The sequence below is a fragment of the Carettochelys insculpta genome, chromosome 5 (genome assembly GCF_033958435.1).
Source record: "Carettochelys insculpta isolate YL-2023 chromosome 5, ASM3395843v1, whole genome shotgun sequence".
NCBI lineage: Eukaryota > Metazoa > Chordata > Testudines > Carettochelyidae > Carettochelys > Carettochelys insculpta.
The window spans coordinates 88,935,943-88,959,670 of NC_134141.1; the positions used below are offsets into that span (position 1 = coordinate 88,935,943).

At 39.6% G+C, this 23,728-nt stretch overlaps 1 protein-coding gene across 1 annotated transcript in view; it reads right to left on the bottom strand.

Moving 5' to 3' along the window:
* Positions 1–23,728, bottom strand: part of PIK3R1 (phosphoinositide-3-kinase regulatory subunit 1) — a 74,543-nt gene that overhangs the window by 15,835 nt on the left and 34,980 nt on the right. Inside the window, exons 3-7 of the mRNA XM_074995481.1 lie at positions 15,802–15,894; positions 13,310–13,384; positions 9,570–9,701; positions 8,527–8,728; positions 8,279–8,358 (exon numbers count right to left, since the gene is read on the bottom strand). Coding sequence (XP_074851582.1) covers positions 8,279–8,358; positions 8,527–8,728; positions 9,570–9,701; positions 13,310–13,384; positions 15,802–15,894 — 582 coding nt within the window. The remainder of the gene's footprint in view (positions 1–8,278; positions 8,359–8,526; positions 8,729–9,569; positions 9,702–13,309; positions 13,385–15,801; positions 15,895–23,728) is intronic.

Here is a 23,728-nt window from a genome sequence, read left to right on the forward strand (position 1 = left end):
GATGTGGGAGGGGGGGAAGGGGGAGCCAGAGTCAAAGTAAAAGTTGTCATCAGCTAACAAATGGCCAATGCAGGAGTAACTTTCTCATTTTGCCAAGTAAATGAGAAGCCCATTGTAAGTGGATTTAAAATAGAGTCTGTAACAGGCCGCTCAATGCGGTATTAAAGTAACCAAATGTCAAGAAAAGCACTATGAGCAGCCAAATACAGGAAGTGGCTGGGTTAGTTCAGAAAAAAATAGAATCAAAGGCTTCCTTGTAAAGTTCTGTACCTCTCAGAACAGTCCAGTGCAAAAGTAGCATTTTTTGCATGCACTGCACCACTTCCCACATGCTTACAGGACCACAGCTACAGGTGTAGCTTGAAGACCCTTGGAATGAAGTTCTTTATAGCTTAGTCACAATAAGAGAGGCAAGGTGGGTGAGGGACCAGCTTCTGCTGGTGACACAGACAAGCTCACAAGCTCTGTGAAAGCTCAAAAACTTTTTTCTCTCACCAACAGAGCTTGGTCTAATAAAAGAGAAATCTCATCTATCTTGCATGTTTAATATCCTGGGACCCACATGGCTACAACACCACCACGCAGCTGGATTAGTATCAGTTTAACCACTAGACCAGGGGTCAGCATCTCCTGGCACAAGTGCCAGGAGAGGAACACGAGTCGATTTTCATTGGCACGCAAGGTGGGAGCTCAGCCCTGCCCCTCTTACCCCATGCAGCTAGGAGCTTGCTCAAAGCCATGCTGCTTGTGGATTAAGAAAAAGATCAGCTAATACTAGCAACCACCACCTAAATGGTAAAGCTCTGCCTCTTAATTTATTTATTAATGAAGCTGTTGTAAGTAGAACTATTAGTGACTTCAAAAAATATCACCAGCACTTGGACCATACATAGAGGTCAAAAGGTCAATTTCGGCACTCTACCTGAGATAGGTTGCTAACCCCTGCACTAGACAGCCACCTGTCCATAGACATGGTCATTTCCAAAAAGGACATTGGCTCTCTTCATTACTTGGTGAGACAAAGGTGGCTTCATGGGCATGTGGTGAAGGAAGTTGATTAGATAAAACTAGGAAGATCGGTTTGTGCATCAGATAAAGCATGCATGCTTGATGAAGAAAGGGAGAGGGAACTCAAGGGGCAGTCTCCCTCTTCATTTACATGGCTTCATGCTATTTTTAATTGTGAGGACAGTTAAGTAACCAGTTCAATAATTATACTGAAAGAAATCAGGAGTGAAAGGAGAAACAGGCCTCTTGAAGAGGCCTTAACCATGCCATAACAAGCATTTCTCCTCCTTAATGGTATTCCTTGTTATCAATTTGGGCTCCTCTCTGTAAAAAATGCTTCTGCAAATCCAATTCCTGTCTCCCAAAACAGAAATAAAAAATACACACATGCACCCAAACACAGAAAAAAAATCGCCAATAAATGTATTAATCCAAGTAACTAGTTTCACCTACAATAGTTCCTTACTTTTGTTCCTTTTTCCTCCACTTTACCTACGAAATAATTGCTATTTTTACTTGCCTTCTCCAGCAGTCTTGTTTAGAAATAACATGGTGTATTTCACACTTGGATGGTGTGTGTCTTTTTGTACTAAAGATCAACAGTCAGAGAAAAGAAAGACTTTTGGTAGTAGTTGATATGTACTTAGCTGCAGGATTTTCTTTCTTAAAAAAATATCTAGCCAATATGATTTATTAGACAGCATTGTAGAAGCTCAGAGCTTTGGACTTAGCAGAGATGTCCTGATTGCAGAGCTGGCAGAGACCATTCGCCCGTGCTGAAGATGACACTTTCTCTTTCTAAATGGGCAAGGTACAACATGCATCACACAACACCATCAAACAGTCTCAATATGCTATGGCACTCCAACAGGAGATCTGAAGGGGAGTAACAACAGCCAAACCAGCACTATAATTAGTACAAAAGACATGATTGTTGAAATGTCACTGTAGAAAGGCACTACTAGATCCAATTTTTGTTTGGCCTCTAATGATCCATGCAGAAATGAATTCCTACACGAGTCAGGTATGTGTCAACATGAATATATTCACATACATGCATTTGTGCACTACTGCTGCATCTGAGATTTCACTTATCTTTACAAGTTACATCACCTCAACTTGCATGCACTTTAGGTCACCAAACAGATTGCTTTTATAGCTGCTGAAACATTAGATTTCATACTAATTCTGATTATACTATTGCTGCTACTTAAAGTGGTTTGCACCTAAGAGATACAATAGCAGAACCAGGACAGAGAATTGGGCATGTGGTTGAGTGGTATATGGTTAACTTTATATACTTCTCATAATAGAGTAAACATGGTTTTACCAATACTTCCAAGGCACTGAGAACTCTAAGACTGATATACAGTCAAAACTGAAAGAGGACATTGTGTTGCCAAGGCTAGAGATTAGGTAACAAAGTACTCTGATTTTGTTAAATTCGGTGTAAACCACACGATTTTTATTAGCTTAGAAGGGGAGCCCTCTGCTGGATGGAAAAAAGAAGATGTCCAACGGCTCTTGTGAAAAGTCAAAGCATTCTTAGTATAGGCTACAATACTCAGAGTATACTGACAAAATAGTGTTGAATTAAGAGAAACATTTGGATTAAATTTATAACGCCGCACATAAGTATTGACAACTGATTTTTTTTTTTTTTGGTACCACACCACACTATATAGTTATGAACTAGGGGAGCAGATTCTACAGCAGTGTAGGCAGTGGAAAGTTGGGCACTGATTTCAATGGGAACAGGAGTGAGCTATATGTTTTCCTGCTCTGTTTATTACTTCACTAAACTCACCCAAAAGAACTAGCATCAGTTACAGATTCTGTATATTTCAGGACATTTAAATTGGACCTCTCTAATGAATTTACAGCTGAACAAAACACAAAACCAAAAAAAACCCCAAAGCAGTTGTCTGTCACCTTTGCCACTGACATTTATGAGCACACCATCAACCAAAATTTCAGCAAGCGACAGTTTGTGTATGAAACAGAAGTGTAAGACTGCCTCATTACCTCATATGTCCCTACCTTTGACCCTGGACAAGTAGTAAAATCTGACATTTCTCACCAAACTTTGTAACATTTGTCACAAGAGACATATTTCACAAATTGTTACTTGCAAGCCTGGAATAAATGTAGATATTAGCTGGAGCAGAAAAGCTAATGTCACTGCTGGGGGACAAGGTGGGCAAGCTAGTATCATTGACTGGCTGAACTGCTGAGGCAAAATTTCCAGTTTAGAGAGACTTTTTCCTGCTATGTAGCTTGAAAGCTCGTCTCTCTTTGCAGTACAAATTGGCTCATAATAATAATAGATACGACTTCCCCTGCTCTCTCTCTCTAATATCCTGGGAATAACATGATCACAATTACACTCATCATTCATGACCTGAAAAAGATCAGGTGACTTCTTGTACGTGGAGGATCTTACAGCCTAAACTCCTAAATACTCTTTGAAATGTCCATGTAAAAGAATAAGCTCCTTGATATTTTTAAATGGCAACAGAGTTACTTTTCTCTTAGCACTGTTGTTTCACATGGCACACTTAAGGGACATGAATCTTTTTTCAGTTGCTATGTCATCAATTGATCATCAAAATTCCAAGTGACTTGAGCAGCAGTACAGGTTGGACCTCCCTAGGTTGGCAACCTCAGGACCTAACCAGTGCCAAATGAGAGAATTTGCCAAACCACAGGAGGTCAATATTGTCTAGCAACATTATCAATTTTTCCACTGCATACTGGGCTCTTATAAGACAGTTAGGGGTAAATTACAACTAGATAACTGCACAGCACATTGAGAGCCAGGATGGATGGCCATAAACAAACCTTATGGGACCATAGGAAACTAGGCCACATGCAAAATAAGTGCATATCTGGCTAATTCATATTATTCTGGACTACAGATGTTGTCGGATTAGGGAGGTTGTGGAGGCACTCTCTCCTCCTTCCCCACTCCCACCTTTATATTTTTGTTTAGCTGATCAAGTTTGGAGGGTTTTTTTTTTTTTTGGACTGGTTCATCTACTAACTCCAGTCAAAAGACTGAATAGCTAGACAGAACTGGAGAGGGACAATGTAATACAGAAAATGAAACTGGCTAATCTTTATTGTTGCCACCAGCTATTTTTTCTAATATCTCTGCTACTGTAACATTACTTTTTCTTCATTGGATTACACACATATTGACTGACAGTATTTCACTGTGGCACACTTTTTGTGTGTGGGTAGACGGGCGGGAAGGCAGTTAAACTGCATTGTCAGTTCCAGAACCAAAAGTTGTAGGTTTGGGGTTGGACATATTGGCATGCTAAATAATGGAGCTAGGGACAAATCCTATTTTCACCTTAGGATGCTCATTGTATAACTAAAGATGAAGAGCTGCACACAGCTCAGTTTAACATACAAGTCTAATTTTTCTCATTTCCCATACTGCACAGAAAGAAAGAAAGTTTGCATTAAAAAAAAAACAAAAGAACAAGCAATTAACACATCTGCATCTTGTATATGACACCACTAAAATTCACACACCCCTCATTCTGGGCAAATGTATTTCTTTCTAGGTTAAAGGGCAATTGGAAAGAAAAACAAACAGAAAGCAAAACCAAATCACTTTATTAGGAAGCCTTAATCTTTTTTAAAAAGTAAAATTTATTTTTAAAGTCCTTCCATTTCTCATCTCTGAAATTCTTTTCACTCGGGGTACATCCACACTAGGAACTAACTTTGAAGTTAGACGCTACTTCGAAGTAGCCAGCAGAGAGTCTACACGCATTTTCCCTTACTTCGAAGTTTAACTTGAAGTACGGTGTGTGTAGATGCTCAGCTTCAAAGTAAGCAACTTCTAAGTTATTTTTGTAGTGTAGACACAGCCTAGGAGTTGTCACAAACTGCTCGAGAACAGGAAAAAGATTGCTGAAAGTTGCATTTCACTTTTTTGGGTATCTTCCTTTATTCTAATATCTTGCAACATCCTGAATGAAGATCAAGCCAGAGATGTTAATGGGTCTCTTTCATAACTACAGTGTATATGAATATTCTGGAACATACCAGATGTTAGAAATGAATTTTGATAGTGGGTTTTGCATCTTTTACATCGCTTAAATTGTGCAATTTTTTAGACCTTCGGTCATGATGCAATATCTCTCTGAACTATCTAGAAATGATAATTTTTCCATCCAGGAAGAAAAGTCTCCAGCAAACTAAAGATATACAGAAGAATGAGATGCTTTCTTAGAGGTGCTCAGAAGCAAATGGGTGTATTTTTGTAAATGTCATCTCAAAATATAAGATGCATAAACCTCAGTTTATTGTACTTTTGTTTAGTAGAACACTTCCATAATTTAGGGTTTATAGGGCAATGGAAGCTACTTTGTGAAAACAAAAGGTCAGCAGTAAATCCTCTGCCCCGTATGTTGCACATTTCCCTTCACACTTCTAACTATTTCGTTAGTTTAAGATGTTTCTAAAGCAATTAAAGTCAAAATTCTGTAGTTTGGCTGCCTAAATGATATGAAGGCCAAATTTTCATAAGAGCTCAGTTTCCATTTAGGAACTAAAATGTAGTGTCTGCTGACAATAGTAAGGAGTGTATGGGGGCTGAACGCTTTTGCAAATCTGTCCTTACATCTTCTACAGGAGCTCTGGGACTCTGCACTTCTAAATAAATGAATAGATTTTTCAAAAGGCTATGCAGGGATTTGGATCCTAACACTGCAAAGATTTACTCTCATGCTCAACTTCTGAAAAATATGCAGGCATGAAAAGCTGAGCACAAGTGAAAGCTTTTTCAGCAGCAGGACTGAAAGGAGGTAATAAGAGGCTGCCAAGTTCAAAAATTTTGGCCTAAACCCTTTGGCTATGTATTAATGGTTGTGCAGATGTTACACTGAACTGAAAAATTATGCACAGTATGGCAAATAATGCACAGAATGTCTTTTTTGCCAGGTGTGGACTTTGAAATATATAGATAACAGAAGTTGTTATAAACAGACCCTATCAAAATGCAGAGTTAAAATCTAGTAGGCACAACTGGATTAATGCAGGAGGCCAATTAGGAATGTGCCTGGGGCCCATATTCAAAGGGAAACCCAAAATCATAGTTTACTTCTTTTCCTGCTCCTCTTTGCCCTATCAAGGGGATGCAGACCACCTGCAGAGCACACACTGTCCTGGCACCGCAACCCTGGACCCATGTTGGGGGGAGACCCCGGCTCCCCCCACATGTTCACCATGCCCCAGAAGCTCCTGGCCCTTGTGCCTGGGCCTGGCTCCCCACTCCTGCCATAGCAACCTGGCATGCAGGGTCACAGTGCTGCTCCAGTTTGGCCTGGTTGCCTCTTCAGCATGAAGGTGCTATAACCCTGCCTGCTAGGTTGCAACATCACTCACTCAAATCGACTAATGATGGGCACTGCAACTTCGTGTGACAGATCACAACATGGGGAGCAGGGAGTGGGGTAAAACCTCATGACAGAGAAGCTGCCATTGTGGGGAGAGTGTAGGTGGGGTTTGTTCTCCAACCTGCTCCCAGCCTCCCCTCTACAGCACTTCTGGAGAAGTATATGTCTGCCTAAATTCCAGTGATGGGTTAATCCAGCTGTGCTGGTAGAACCTCAAAAATTAGTATTTCCTTCCCAAAATACAAAATTACCTCAAAAGAATATTTTAAAAAATAACTATGTAGTAATTTGATGAAAGTGTGGCAGACGTGCTTTTTCTTGTATTTTAACCTAAAAATAGTTGTCATCATAATTAGTCTCCACGTCTCGATCTACTCTAACATTGACACCATTTCTATTAAAATTTTTGAGAGCATCACAGATGATCACTTAGTATAGCAAAGTAGTGGGTAACTGACATTTAAGATCCTTCCACCTTTTATTTTTTTTAAATTACCTTCTGGTGAATGTAAAATATGCCAACCTTCCATTTTCTGGAACTCCACAACTCTGTATTTCTAAAGTGCCTGTACACCTATTAACCAGTTAGTGCCCGCTCATGTTACCTATACTCGCAAATCTTTGCAACACAGGATTTAATTAGTTATTTTAATTTTCAAAGCTAATACTGTATGACAAGAACACAATGTTTTTAATGCCATATGCAAGTAATATGCAGCTCTGCAATGCAATAGGGCAAACAGTTCTTATATTTTTGAGCCCTTACATTTAATATAAAGTACCTTTTACTCCACACAACTGTGGATTCAGTTGTTCTTTTTTTAAATGCACCTTCCTGACATCCTCAAACACATTTTTATGAGACACAATGAAAAATGTACAGTGGCTTTGGAAGATACTTTGTCCCAGCACCCTCAGAAGTCTGCACCAGATCTTTCAATTCTTATCCAAGCCTGCAAAACTTTACTGATGTGATCTTTTTACTGTACTTTGGAAGCAGAGACAAGTTCTTTTGAAGGTGGTAATTTCTTCACATATTCTTGGCTAATATGTAGTAAAATGGATTACTGTCAGCCATAGCTTTCAGCTTCTTTATATCAACACGCTCTTGCTCTGCTAAAGTGAGAAAGTCACGTTGCATGGCAGCACAAGTATTTTTGCACAAGTATAGCACCACTGCCTCACCCATACTAAGAAAAAGAGGACCACTTGATTCCAAATACAATCTATTACAAAATGTGGTGATAATCTTTGCTTTTGGTTGCACGAACTGAGCGCTAGCACAGCGAAAATGTGTCAGCTAGCTATCCTGAACCACTTTGATTTTACATACATTAAGAAGAATGAGGATTTTGACAGACAGATCTTTCCACATACAGGACTGAAAAATGAACAAAGCTAAATAGAGGACCAAATCTGAGGTTTTTTAATCACTCCTCATTGGGCACAGTTTTTCTGAGGAAACAGAAAACTCTGAATGAAAGCTGACAAAGGACTTCAGAATTTGTCAACTTTGAACAGCAACAAATACAAAAGTACGTGCTTAGCGAGTATCTCACATTCTCAAATTTTCCCGACCGTGTTCTATAATAAGCAGTTCAAATTCTAAGTCAATGAAAAAAATCCGCACAACTTATTTGGTGCAAAACTACTTCAGCGTAAAGAAGAGTTCCTTGGGGGAAAAAAAATAAATTTCTACTGCACATCTACTTACGTCCACAATTTTAATACATTTTTCATTGAGTTTACTTAAAGAAAATAATAATTGACATTTAATAGCTACTAAACTGCTTTTTGAACTATTTAAAAATAATTCATAGGCAATGTCTTTTTAAAACATTGATTTTTTTTTTTACCTGGTACAGGCTGTCTCTCATTCCATTCACTTGTGATTAAAACTTCTACGATTTTTACGAGGTGTTCAGCATTATCAGAGCTGTAAGACATTGATCATATAGAAAGAGTGGAAAAACATATAAAAGCTTACATTAATGCCTTTAGAAAAGTAATAACAGCACAAGCACTAATCCTATACATTAACTTATTATTTTGCATAACAAAGCCACGCATCATGGTTATAATATAATTAAAATATCTCACTTACCTTCCTAACTGGAATTTGAAAAGCAGAGGACTGAAAATTTCAGCTAAGGATCTTGCATTCAGGAGATTTTTGCTGGAGGTTTGACAAAGTCTGAAGAAATGTTTGAGCAAATATTGAAGAGTGAGCCAATACTGGTGAGGTATATTTGGAGACCTGAAGAGTTTCTTCAGCAACTGAGCATATTCATCTGAGCTCTGCACCTCTGCAAGCAAACAGACAGAAGACTCTTGATTTCAGAGCAGCAACATTCAAGAAGTAAAATGAAACCATACCATGGCTCCCTGGTAAGCATCAATTTTACAGAAAAAATAATCTGTCCTTCACAGACTCTTTGTTTCTTCTCTTGCAAAAGCAAAAAACTCAAGTAACACAAGAAAACAAGGATATAAAAGTAAAATGGAAACACAACTTTCGTTTGGTAAAACCACAGTATGTGCAGTGCATACTGGTAGACGTCTGTCTTATGTTTAGTGTCACACGTGATTGGGTAATTCTGAGATGCAGTAGATAACAATCACAGGTGCTTTCCTAATTTTGAAGGTTATCTGCCACAATGTCCTGCCCCTAGAATATGAAATAGGCGCACATACCAAGAGCTGTCAACTGTACTGTCTGAAATGACCACTATCGAAAATGAACTTTATATTCACATATTTATTCTTTTGTATTCCATAACTGCCAATGGACCTCAGAACACTGTGTTCTCTAATACCTTTACTTTGCCAGCACTGATAAAAGGTTAACAATTAGCTTTTTCTGCACATTGATAAGTCCTTGATTTTTTTTTTTTTTAACCAGTGCATGCACAGTTAACTTACTAAACACATCAAGCCTTGTAAGGTAATATCAGAAGCTGTTATCAAAACTAGATGATATATAATAAGCTAGCGAAAGACTTTTTGTTTGCTTAATGAGCACCACCTGTTGTGCAAAAGCTTCTTGTGTAGGCTGAGACAGTATCAGCAACTTCATGCTGGCTACTGATGATCCTAAAAAACAACTTTTTTTTCCCCCTGTGAGTGGAAATACTTTCACACTCATACCTTGAGCTCCTGAAATCACTTCACTGTAAATGGCTGCTGGAATAACAGGATTCGGCAGGTCCAGGAGATACCTCTTGAGAGCATCTGATAGAATCTGCACATCAGTTTGCTCAATATCCACTGAAGAGGCATCTGAAGAAAAATTCCAGGCATATTCAGTTTAAAAATTTCAGGAAACCTTAAAATTGTCATTTCACATTGAACCAGAACACATACCCCAATTCTGATTTACACAGAACAATTTGTAAGAAATTTCTGAAAACATCTAAATGAGTCTATTTACTATGTGCAGTGAGTTTTCTCAGCAGGTACTGAAATTATTCTGCTGTATACACTCTAAAGTTAAGGGTTTGAAGCCTTCAATCATTAAGAGAGTCTGACTCATATATGACAAGCTGTAAATTAGGCATGGGAGTCAACAGCCAGTCCAGGAAAAAATATTTATGTGAAAATGTTATAAGCAATACAAATTCTGTTACTCAAGAAATGGCTTGAAAATTGTGTCTCTTGTCCCCTCTAGTGGCTAATCTACATAGATACTAGAAGGGTATTGTATCTGCTACTTGATAGAATTACTACATATAGTTAAAGTGGTAATGGTCTATATATTGGCCAGGAAGGTCTTAGATTCAAATTCTGCAGATGACCCATAGTAGAGGTTGTTATATCTTCCTTTGTTACTATTCCTGAAGTAACCAAAATATTTAAAAACACCTTGCTTTCTTATATACCAAAAACTTTTACATTATAGAAGGAAGACCCTGGATTCAGCCTACTTTTCAAATGTTACCATAAAGTTACAAATGATGCTTGTGGCAATATTGTTGTAAGGCCACGAAGTATTAAGACACCTGGATATTTTTAACAGGTCTATGTTTTACGTGTAAATGTTTTGTGTAAATACAGCTATAGTAGAGAGGAATCCATTGTTAGGGCTGGGCGCAAATGTAGTATTTCTACTGGTATCTTGATTACCGAGCAACTCAGGCCTTGAACCTAAAAGCATTTATGGGACTAAACTGAAGCACATATAGATGTAGAATTTGCACACTTGTAATGGCCTGTAGCCTGATAGTAGGAATACAACTTGGGATAAAGTTCAATAGCGTATTCTGTCTTTAAGAAGACTGGCTGTTAACACAGGCTCAATGTAGTAGGGTCTCAAGATTTGTGAACTTAATGTTCGTAAATTCAATTATTCGTGAGTGGCCACTTCCCCCAGGGCTCTGGGCAGGACCGCCAGCAGCTGCTGCTTCTCCGGGGCACAGAGCACTGGCAGCCGCCGCTTCCCCTGGGGGCCCAGGGCACAGAGCACCGGCAGCCACCGCTTCCCCTGGGGGCCCGGGGCACAGAGCACTGGCAGCTGGGCTCCAGACAGGAGCCATATTTACAAAATTCAACATTCACGAGGGTTCTAAACACAGAACCCTTGCAAATGTTGAGACCCTAGTGTAAACGCAAGAAGTCAAAATAAACAAATAAAAATTTTAGAAGAGTTTGTTTCTCACAAGCCTCCATTCTGGATCAAGTCTAGCTTCTACTGGACATTGTTCTAGTATCTGTATGAAATAATCCTAGATTACTGGGCTGTGGCCACACTTGGCCAAAACTTCGAAATGGCTATGCGAATGGCCATTTTGAAGATTACTAATGAGGCGCTGAATTGAATATTCAGCGCCTCATTACCATTAGGACGCTTCCGGCCGCGGCACTTCGAAAGTGCGTGGCTCGGCGCAGCTACATGGGGGTCCTTTTCGAAAGGACCCCACTCCTTTCGAAACCCCCTTATTCCTCTCAGCAGAGGGGAATAAAGGGATTTTGAAAGGAGCAGGGTCCTTTCAAAAAGGACCCCCGTGTAGCCATGCCAAGCCGTGCGCTTTCGAAAGCAGCACTTTTGAAGTGCCGTAGCCGGAAGCATCCTCATGTTAATGAGGCACTGAATATTCAATTCAGCGCCTCATTAGTAATCTTCAAAATGGCCATTTGCATGGCCATTTCCAAGTTTTGGCCAAGTGTGGCCATAGCCTGGACGTAGAGCTTCAGTGAGAGCTGGACCTATCTGATGTACAGGAAATTAGTTGCTGATGCTGTTGTTGTAACCTTTATTTTTGATCATCTTTACTGGCTTGATCCTAGAACATTGTCAGCACTGTTCTATAAGAATGAAGGACAGTAATTTCTTCAAAGATTAAAGACACATTTTTCTGTTTTCTGTTTCCAACCCAATTAAATTTTGAACAAGAATACAGATAAACTGCAGATTTACAATGCTCGCAGGATGCAAGTGGGTCTTGTCTAAAAGCACATTTCATATGTGAGATTCTTTATGGATTCTGAATGAATTAAGAGTTTCAGGTATTTGTGATTTTAAAAATCAATACTTAACCTGTACTGAAAATAAAAATGTTAAGAGTAAAACTATTGCTAACCTTGTGCCTGCATACCTAACTCTCCCATCATTTGAGATGATGATGCCAGTCAGATTTAAAATGTAGCGTATGCAAAAAGAATTTCCTCCTCAATTTTTAACCTCTAATTACTTGTGAATGACTGAAATTGAAAGAGTAATGACTTCCCTTTTTAACATTTGCATATTTCGTGCCTGTGACCCCACCATTTGTTGTCAGTTTCACTTCTAGCCTCAGGCAGTGGTACAATGCCCCTGTAGTCTCATGCACCCCTCTGAAAAGGGAAGTTCACATACATAATCTCCCTCCTAGGTTGCAGAAGCCTGAGTCATGTTAAAGAAGCTCTTCCACAGTTGGACGGGGTGTTGCTCTTCACCTATTTCTTCTTTAGATGGTTAGGCTTTATCATGTTTTTAACCTCACAATTTATCTGTGCTAAAGAAGCCTGGAGGTAGGGGTGCTGGAACACTTTGGACGGAGTGCTGCGAGACATTGAACCAAGCTACAGACCCTATGTACCGGGGAAGTCACTTCAAGCCAGAGGATGCATTAGTACCCCGAGTCTAGCACCTGCGACTGAGGGTGAGAGGACAAATAGCCACATGTATAACTCCCCACACCAGTAGGCCTACTCTGGAGGCCAGAGAAGGGAGAGACCATGAGAGTTCCAAACCCAAGGACTCCAGTACAGAGAAGGAAAAGAGAGACATGAGAGTTGGGGGTGTATGTTGTACATGTGAGGTGAAGGAATTCTACTCCCAGATACCTACGTCTCCCCCACCCTTCAGGATAGCATCATCAGGCAGGTCCTCTTCCCTCACTCTCCAGAATCAGGCAGGGAACGTGCAGCAGAGCCAGTAGGCTCTCCTCCAACTTCTGCTACTGGGCCAAAGGAAGCAGACAGCTGAACGTACTAACATATGCACAAAACTGTGTGCAGCTGCACGTGCATAAATAAAATTTAGCCCACAGCATTAGTGGGACAGTGCATCTTTATCTTGCTTCTGAATGAGACTCCTTTCCTCCCCCAAAGCCCTGCTGGTTTTTTTTTTTTTTTTTTGTCCTCAAAGCAGTTGAATTACTAATAAACAAGAAACTGCTTATTCTTGGATAAAATACCAGTATAATGAGGAGTGGAGAAAAATATTTATTCAGTGAAAAATGGAAAGATTAATATTATGGCAAATGCATGAGGTTCAAAGGTACTTCAATAATGGAATAAACCCATCCCAAGGAAGTATCAGATAATATACTTTGAAAGCGGGCATAGAAAATGTTCAACATTAAAAACGTAAAACCTGTTTGTACTTTAAGAAGAAGGGTTGTACCTACCACTCTCAAGAATTTGTCTTAATTCTGCAATAGTGCTTGACCCTTGTGTTCTGTACAAAGTTGAACATTCCAGACCTTAAAAAAATACAACAGATTGAATAAAAGAACTTAATAACCCTTGTGGCTCTCTATAGAAAACAACATTTTTCTATTGTCTTAAAAAAATCATTTACCATGTGAGTATAATTCTTATACAATACATCAAAGCACCTCATACTATTGCTTTTATAGAGCAAAAACATACCAAACAGGAAAATATTCCATGCCGGACATGCATGCCTGCAAACTGCTACACCAGCAGAAGCTGCCAGCCAAGAAAGAGTAGAAATCCAGTCAACCCCCAATCCTCCCTTCCTCCCTCCAACCACCATGCCGTGTCCTTAGGAGACCAACACCAACAGAAGGGGAAGTGTGTAGTAGCCAAAGTGAAGGTTTGCCTGGAGTTGGAGCAGAGTGCAGCTCAAAAGGGAACACCCAGTCCTTCCCTGGCATTCTACACACCTGTTACAGCTCAGAGACAGCTGGCCCTAAACCCTTTAGGTCAGGGTCAGCCACCTTTCCAAGGCAGTGTGCCAAAATTTGACCTTTCTACCTCTATGTACGGTCTGAGTGCCAGTGATACTTTTTAAAGTCACTAATAGCTTACAACAGCTTCATTAATTAATAAAGATGCAGAGCTTCACCATTCAGGTGGTGGTTGGTAGCATTAGCTGGTCTTTAGTTAATCCTCAGGCTTCCAGCAAGTTCCTGACTGCATAGGGGAGGAGGGCTGGGGTGGAGCTCCTGTCTCACGTGCTGGTGAAAAACACCTTGTCTGCCACTCTTGGCACCTGTGCTGGGGGGTTGCTGACCCCTGCTCTAGATACTACTGCTCCCTTGCACATGTCCTATTGCTCCTGTCTCTCCCAAGTGCCTTCATAAGGTGAGAAGAGGTGGGATGCAGGAAGGAAACAGAAAATGAAGTGGAAGCAGGCGTGTCAATAAAAGAGGGGAGAAGCGCAGGGCCTGTGGCCCCAGAAATATGACTTGAGCAGAGATGACAAACATGGTCTGCCTCCACAGGAAAGGAACTGCTGAAAAACTGCTTGAGGATAAATAATTCCTTCTGTTATGGTTTGGCTATGGTCAGAAGAAGTGGGTCTGTCCCACAAAAGCTCACCACCTAATAAATTATTTTGTTAGTCTTTGAAGTGCTACTTGACTGCTTTTTTGTTTTGATAGTACATAGATTAACATGGCTTTCTCTCTGTTACTATTTAACCTGTGGCAGCATGCGTTACCCAATGCTGCAGGGACTATTTTTCCTTTTGGGGGCGATTCTTCACTGTTCTTACCCTAAAGCCAGTTAGTATCTGTTTTTCTGCATATTCATTTTATTGACTACAGAGACACAGATCACACACCTCTACAGGCAGTACCTAAGCTGCCAGTGCTGGGCAGTGTTGCTGCAGATAATGTTTAATGGATACTTTCTATTCTCCCCGTTCCAGTGGTGGAGGGAGTGATCCCTATGCATGCTTTGTAAAGTGCAGATGACCTTTCAAATGGAAGACACCTCAATAAATATAAGATTTTTTTTCTCCATATTTTACTTTCAAGAGCATACTCAAGGATACAGGCCACACTTGATTTAATAAGATCCATGGTCTCCTAGAAACAGTGGTTGATGATGCTGGATGCCATTAAACTCTGGTTCTTAGTACTGGCACCAGCAGCCCCTACCCACCCCTTAATTTTTGTGCCTTCCCAGCCTTCAAAGTGTTGACACTGGTAGCAGCCAGCCCACAAATCCTGTCCTATCTGCCCACTCCGTACTACATGGCCATTAAGAGAGCAGGAGACAGTGGGCATCTCCTGGCCACCCAAGGTTGATGAAGGGGGCATCAAGACAGAAGCTGCAGAAAGACAAGGGTAAGGACAGAGGCGAGAGATGGATAGAGAAAGTGTTACTTAAACAGGGGAGGGTAAAGAAAAAAAGAGACAGAGAAGCCAGCAGGGAGAGGAGAGAATAGTATGGGGAGGAAGATACCAGGACAGAGGGGGACAGGTGGGCATACGGGAAGGGAGTAAAGTCAAAGTACACAAAACAAATACTGGATGATTCAACAGAAAAAAAAAACACTTCCCAAAACTTAGCATTTTGAGCTATTTTTCTCTACTATCTCATGGCAATGTGCTTCTGCGATTGCTCTCATAGGGCTTTATAGATGTATTATATTATTCAAAACCTCAAATATTTGCATAATCTCTGTTTTAGCTCTACAGCAGGCTACCAGGTGGTGTAAGCTATGTTATTACCTCTGTAACCCAAGTAACCTCTCTTGAGCACATACCAACAAGATAAGGCTAGGACTAGATTTGCTTGAATACCAAATGAGCAATGCGATACATTACAAACCCTTTGTAGGGAAGATGACAAACTCTGGGCCTGATCCTGCAGTTCCCACTCCGAAACACAATGAAAACACTGGCAGACTTTTTCATCAACATACCTTTCTTTTCGATAGCTTCCACTATCTTTATAAGCATCGGTGGAGCGACATCAGGAGGCAAAAACTGCTCCGTAAGATCTGGCAGTGTAAAAGCTGTTAAAAAAAAAAATCAGTTAAGCTACAGTTAAATGTAATTTACATTTATGAAAGTCATGCGATATAATGAAACTGGTTAATTTTTAAACACTGAACAAATTCATTTTATCAGCTGTGAAAGTCCATGTAGACATTTAGCTCATCAGCTCTGCATGCCAAGTAGAACACCGCTCAAATACTTAAATAAAAAACTAAGCTAAATATCATTGCTATATTTAAACTAAAGACAAACATCCAGCACATAATTAGCAAAATATTAGTAAACATTCCCCTCAGTTTATTTTTTCTTCTTTATAATCAAGCAGAAGTATCCACTTCATCCCCTTTTTTCATCCAAGTATTCCAACCCTCCATCCTTTACATTTATGTAACTCCATTTCCCAAAGCTGAAAAGCAATGATAAACAGTAACTATAAGGAAGATACATTTTTATGCCAGCTTTATTCAGAGAATGTCAAAAATGCTTTATAAATCATTAATGAATTTTCAATATGTGTGAGAGGAAGGAAAGTAAATAAAATAAGAAGTAGAGAATCCATACAGAAGCCATGTGAAATTCTCAAGGGTGGATGCAAAAATATTTTTTGGACCTGAAACATTTTCTCCTATGGTGCACCAGATGAGGGAGCTACATACATATCTCCTTAGAACTGCTAAATTACTGAATGAAACAGTTTTCTATTGGTATGAACTCTCTGCAGGAACAACCAACCTGGCCGATTCATGTGAAATCTCAAACAGAATTGCAGTTTGTTTTGATTTTTATAGATCTGAAGAAGTGGGTGTGTCCCACGAAAGATCATCACCATCACGCAAATTAATAATTTTACTTGTCTTTAAAGTGCTACATGACTGCTTTGTTTTCTTTTAAATTTCACAGGTTCATTATAATGATAACATATGCCCCTTGGCATGGAGAGTTTTCCTGTTTTGTATACTGATCAATAGATAAAGAATAAAACATTATTCCGTAACAAAACAATGAAAAAGTGGATATTGAAATGAATTGATTTAAAAACTAAAGGATAAGAATGAAATTAATGCCAAACAATATGCTCTTATGGAAAGTAGATACTGTCAAACTGAACTCATTCTTTGAGATTGCACGTTTGGCTGACAAAGGCAATAGTGCAGATATTATGTACTTACACTTTTGTCAGGTGTTTGACTTAGTATTGCACAATATTGTGATTAAAAAATTAGCACTGTGCAATAGCAATAAAACACATACTAAATCAACCAAGAACTGACAGACAGATCTGGGGGAAAAAAAAAAACACAGTAGCAATGCTGTAACAATTTTTTAAAGTGGCGGTTTGGAGGGTCACTGAACCAAGCTAAATCCTGAAACCACTTCAGGCCAGGTGGTGTGGCAGCACTTCCCCACATCGAGTTCTAGCAGCTATGAAAATTTGTTGTCATTTAGGGCTCACAATGGGCAAGCATCTGAACATGATGTCCCATTGTGATGGTGTGGAATAAAGGGCCAACACAGTCCTTGGATATAGAAACGGGAGTAGTGAATAGAAAGGAGGTGATTTAGTTTTATATAGAAAATTGGTTAGACCAATACTGCCATACAGTTTTGGTATCCCCAGTTAAAAGAAAAAGTTGAAAAACTGGAAAAAGTACAAAAAACAGCCATAAAGCTCTTTTGAAAGCTGGAGAAAATGACTCAACAAATGAGACAAAGAACTTTGTCTGTTGAGCTTATCAAAAAAAGAAGATACGCTTGATTGCACTGGTGTAAGTATCTTCATAGGAAGAAAATGCCAGGTACTAAAATGCTGTTTACTGTAGTAGAAAAAGGTGCATGAAGAACCAAATTAGAAACTAGGCACAACTTTTAACAGTGACAGTAGTTAATTACTGGAATCAAAATAAGTAGTAACTTCTCCATTTCTTGATGTCTCCAAATCAAGGCTTTACGTGTTTTTGAAAGATGTTATTTAGCCCGACAAGTAACAGAGCTCAGTGGGTAAATGTAATTGTCTGTACTTAGTAGAAGTTAGATTAGATGATCTAATGCTCACTTCTGACCTTAGAATTTGTAAATCTGCTATAACATATATTTATTCAACGCATATGACAGTGTCAAACAAAAGGCTGTGCCAAGAAAGTCCTCAAATTACAAAATACCAATTACAAGATATAATTTAATTTAACACTACTGCTACTATTAATAAATCTCATTCTGATGTTTGGAAAGGCAAAGACATAAAAACCCTTCAAATATCAAGGTGTGAATATGTTTTAAAAATAGAGATTACATTTTTTCCATGATAAAAATAACCTTTTACTGGCTTAGGCAGTCAGTTGAATTAATTACTACTCTCCCACTCCCTGCTGCCAAGTCATGAAATGACATGGGCTCTAAGGAGAGCTGCTCACCTCATTCGTCTAATGGGAGGGAAGATGTAGGGATATCACACAAAACTGAAAGGAAGGGGAAAGTAAATAGAGTCTGGTAGGATTAAATGACATCCAGGATGAAAGGGTTCAGGAGAAGGCAAACCAGCAAGGGCCCAGTTACAGATCTTAATCCTCTGTATCCTCTTTGGTCCACACAACAGAAGGAATGAGAGAGCTACGCTAGGGTGTGTCTACACTAGCAACTAACTTTGACGTTAACTTCAAAGTTAGGCACTACTTTGAAGTAGCCAGCAGAGAGGCTACACATGTTTTCCCTTACTTCAAAGTTAGCTTCAAAGTAGGGAGCCCAACTTTGAAGTCCTTACTCTATTCCTGGGAATGGAGTAGTGCCCTATTTCAAAGTTTAAGTTAAAGTAGTGTACGTGTAGACACAGCTTCAAAGTCTGTTACTTTGAAGTTGTACTGGAAGTAAGCAACTTCAAAGTTATTTTTGTAGTGTAGACACAGCCTCGGTGAATTAAGGAAGCAGTACAAAGAGGAGGGGTGGGCAAAATCTGGTCCACTAAATATTTTCCTCCAACCTCCCATGACCTTCCAGGCCAAGGCCAGAGGAAAATAACCCATGACACATTGTGGCCCCAGCCATGCTGCAAATGGAAATGGCTGGCTGCCACTAGCAAGTGTATCTCTGGGCAACCTTTGGGGGAGGGAGGCTGTGAGTCTCTGTGCTCTTCTCCCCCAGCACCCTCCTCACAGCCTCCACTGGCTGGCATTCAGCCAATTGAAGCTGTAGGGGCCGTGCTTGCAGGCACAGGCAATGTGCAGAGACCTGTTGCCTCCCAAAGAGTATGCACAGACAGGCTTGCCAGGAGTACCTGGTCAGCTTTGAACAGTGTGGGGATACCATGGCATGCAGGCACCCTGCCTGTCTGAGTGCCCTGCTGTGCCGCCAGCCGAAAGTCATGTATGGTAAGCACCTCCCAGCCAGGACCACAGACTGCACCTGACACTCCCTTCGGTGCCCGAACCTCCACCCCCAGATAAGAATCCACTTCTGGACCCAAACTTCCTTCCAGACCCGGCATCCCCACCTACACTCCTGTCAAGAGCTCCCTCCTGGATCCAGCCTCCTCCGTCTCAGACCCCACACTCCCCTCCATTCATATAACAGAAAAGTCCAGACTGTGATCACTTATCCAATTTTTTGCAATGTCCATCCAGCAAGAATTACTACCCTCCCCTGGCCTAGAGACTGAGAATAGCTACTTTACAAATGACTACTCAGAACAACGAAGCTCTCTTTAGGAAAAGGGATACCCTTCAACTAATTTCTAACTTGATCTTTATTTCTGTAAGGTGCTGTCCTGGCAGACCGAAAATGAACGCCTATTCATATGGTATCCCTAAAGGCTTTATGTTATCAGGGAAGCTACTGGGAAGGCAGAGAAGAGTCTCTGATGTCAGGTTTTCTTTTCACCAGAGCAAAGATAAAGGAATACTAACAGCATCCATTCTGCTCCAACACAGAAAGCTTCTCTCCAGACCCACTCTTATCTCCTTTGCTTTAGTCTACATTTTAACAGGTAACTTATGGCTACATATGTGCAACCACGAGGTGGGAGCAAAATGCAAATAGATTCCTTTGTCATGTCGTTCTTCTTGAAACAGAAGCAAAGATTAGCTCTGGTACCATTTGCAAAAATACCTTGAAATCCTAGAGATCCTGTGGATATATCTACACTTATGGGAAGATCAGCATGCTGGCAGCTGACTTTCCAGGGTTCGATTTAGCATGCCTAGTGGGGCCACACTAAAATTGACCTGTCATGGCACCATCGTCAATCCTCAGTACTTCTGGCAGTCACGAGGAGTAAGAAAAGATGATGGGAGAGATTCTCCTGTCAGCCTCCCACTGTGGGAGGCAAAAATCGGTTTTGGATATGTTGACTTCAGCTATGCAATTCTCATAGCTGGATTTGTGTATCTAAAATTGATTTTACCCTCTACTGTAGATCTGGCCTATGTCAATCCTGTAAAAATCCATCGAAGACACAGAACCACTCTCTTTCCCTCCAAAAACAAACAAACAAAATGAAACCAGTCATCTCCTCCCCTGTCTTTGGACTTTGAGATCTGTCCTGCTAGAACAGAGCTGAGTTTTCAATGGGACTTACGGTCCCAACTCACTTTGAAAATTCCACCCAAAATCTTGGTCACATAAAATTTGTCACCTACGTCCATCTTTAGGAATTTCAGTAGCGTATTTTTCCTCCAGCAGCCCTAGCTATTGGTGTTCTTCTCAATCAAAGTGAGGTGCCAGTACACACCTTTGAAAATCAGGCCACGTTTTTAAGAGATGAGCTTTAGGGAGCCACACTGAAAATGTTAACCTTGGATTTTCCAGTGCGGATATAAGAGTGCTGATGATTGCTTTTCAGAACTCTCTCTCTGAAGCAGATTCCTAATTTACAAGCTTTTTAAACTGTCCACAAATCCTCTTTTGAAATATCAGCATAGGATTATAAAGGCTTTCATGAAATGGAAACATTCTCTGTAGTGATTACACAGTGCACACAATTAGCAACCTTTAATCTTTTTGGTTTTTTTTCCCCACAATTTACCTCCCCTTACCATTTCTCAAAAGAAAATCTTTGTTTTAAAGGGGAAAATCTATAATAAAATAGAAAAAAGGTGGTGGATTTTGGTTTCATCTTTTCCCCATAGTTACAGGCAGCAGCTTCTCTAAGGCAATACAAGTTAATTCTGCAAGTATTTAGAATGCTTTTGAAACAACAATACCACCGTTTTGTAGCTTCCTAAGTGACAAAATGTTTTTGAATTCATGACTATTTTGGCTACAAATCCCCATTCCACAATACTACACATCAGAAACTAAGGTGTTTATAACAAAAGACTATAAAAGATTTAAAAAAAATGTATCTTTTAATGTTGATAAAAAGACAATGCAGCTGAACTACACAGATGCACGTCATCACAGTTGACTAAATGTCACATTACAAAAGTTTAGGAGATGCCCTTTACAAGTAAACTCAATTTTTAAAACAAGTCCATAGTTCTCTGTTCTGTGCTGCTACTTATGCTATTTAATGCATCTCCTTTTAAAAACTCTCAGAGTATTATATTGTCAATGGTAGTTTAGACTTGTGCATATACTTTCCACCTTCAGCGTAAGACAGAAAATTACAGTCATTTCAAGATGAAAGACCTCAAAAAGCATGTCTGCCAAAATAGAGACTTTACGCTGCTCTCAGAACTAAATGCCAGTTCATAACATTTACACAGAAGAAAGCCAGAATTTGCACAGTGCCCTTCACTTTCCAAATACTGAAAGGAAATGGCAGTAGTTGAATTGGAAAAAGTCTGACCAACACTGGAAAAAGTCTGTTTCAAGTTCTGAAGTCATAAAATAAGTACATCCTGAACACGGATTAGATGTTCTAGAGCAAAACACAGCGCACATCCGGAGACCTACTGTGGGAGGGAAAAACCCTTTAAGCATACCACTTTCAGTGAAAGCACAAAGAATTAAATCCTACACGCAACCTACATTGAGTACCTGATTTTAAAATTATCTTTTGTTTCGAAGCATGCTGTAGCACAGCACAGAGGTTTGGAGAACCAAATCCATTCTTAAGAATCTGAGCAACTTTGTAGATTCCTTTGCTACAATCCAGTATCAGTTTTTCACCCAAAGTAATCATTTTGCTTTCTGCAAAACAACCTCTGAAACTTTTTTTTTTTTTAAATCTCGCTGTCTCCAAAATATCAAAACTCTCATGAGCTGTTACATGCTACTAGTGTCTTCTTTGCCGGCAATTAAGTCTGGAGTAGTATGTGTATCAGATAGTAGACAGTCTTCTGATGACACATCATAAATGTTGAATTTTCCATTAGCTCTATTTTTACCTTGCCACAGTGATAACCAATCAGATGATACAGAAGTCAGGATTCCCTCCAATCTGAGAGCTCATCTGTCTTGCTAACACAGGCAGGCCTGAACAGCTCTAAGGCAACAGCAATGAGTGGGAGACGACAGCATACCTTGTGTTTAAGTGCTGCCAACAGAGCTACAAAGTGCAAGATGAAACCAGCACACAGCTGCACCTTTTGGAGGAGTTCTCAGTAAAAAGAGATATTTTAGAGTTAGTACCTGGCAAAGCCAAATGGAAATTTAAAGGTGGAACACTGGATCCACAAGTTTCCAGTCCAAAGTTTTTATGTATGGCTGGAAGAAGCATGGAAGTGGATACAATTAAAGACTGCTATTTAAAATGCAGTAAGATGCACTATGGAAAAAAGGTTCATTTACAAGTCTTTCATAGAACAGACCATACGTAAACAACAGAACTTGAATCTGAACCAAAATGATTCCACGCATTTTTTGAAAAATTTTTAGATATGAATATGTGCAATTGTGAATAGGTCAGCAGCAAGTGCAAATAGAGTGGTGCATGAATGTCTGATATATGGATATGCGTAAGTCCTATTATGGTCACAGCTCACGGTGTGTGAAAAAATGTCTATTTTGTCCACTCAACTGTATCATTTTCCATATGTCTATAGTGAATACATCAGGTTTGAAAATCACCCCTTCATGTCTGAGCAAGTAGAAGTTTGCCTAGTTAGTAAGTAATCCTGAAACACAATAGTAAATGCAAATTGGGTAAAGTGTCCAACACAATTGGCTTTTAAAATGAATAGGAAACCGTATATGTCAGGAGCCATTCAAACACATTATTTTCAAACAATATCCTCAAATAAAATTGATGCCTTCACTAGAATTTAGGACATTAGAAGAAAGCTCACATTATTTAGCACCAATATTAAATATTGAGACTTAAATGATCTTTCGTAGTGTCTTCACATGCAGTTAAATCCAGGAAACAAGCAGATATGTCCAACATCGGTAGAGGGGAAAAAAAAGGCAAAAAAAGTTCCATTTTTTACCCTCCATATTCCTAAAAGCAGCTCTGAATATAAGTGAAAAATTAATAGTGGCTGAGTTTAAATCCTTATGTGGTATATTATTTAACAATTAAATGAAGATACAAATTAGAAATGAGTCAATCTTTGCACAACTCACTGTGAACAGCAAAAAAAAAAAAAAAAAAAAAAAGACTGCTTGAAAGTTTATAAAATATCACACCTGAATCACAATCAAACAAAAACAAATAAAACAATCCCATGAACACACGACTTGTGCACAAGTCTAGACTCTAAAATACAGAGAAAGTGGGATTCAAGTAGGCAAAAGCCCTATACTTTCTCTGCTGATACAAAGGTGCAGTTCTACAAAGCCTGATGGGTAAGCACAAGGTAGTTCTAGGTCTTTTCACAAAGACTTCGCTTCCCTCAGACCATCTGTTGGCAGCTGCCATTAAAGAGAGAGAAAGACTGTATCCTAGTTGCTACCTTCCCGATGGTGTTAATCAATTTT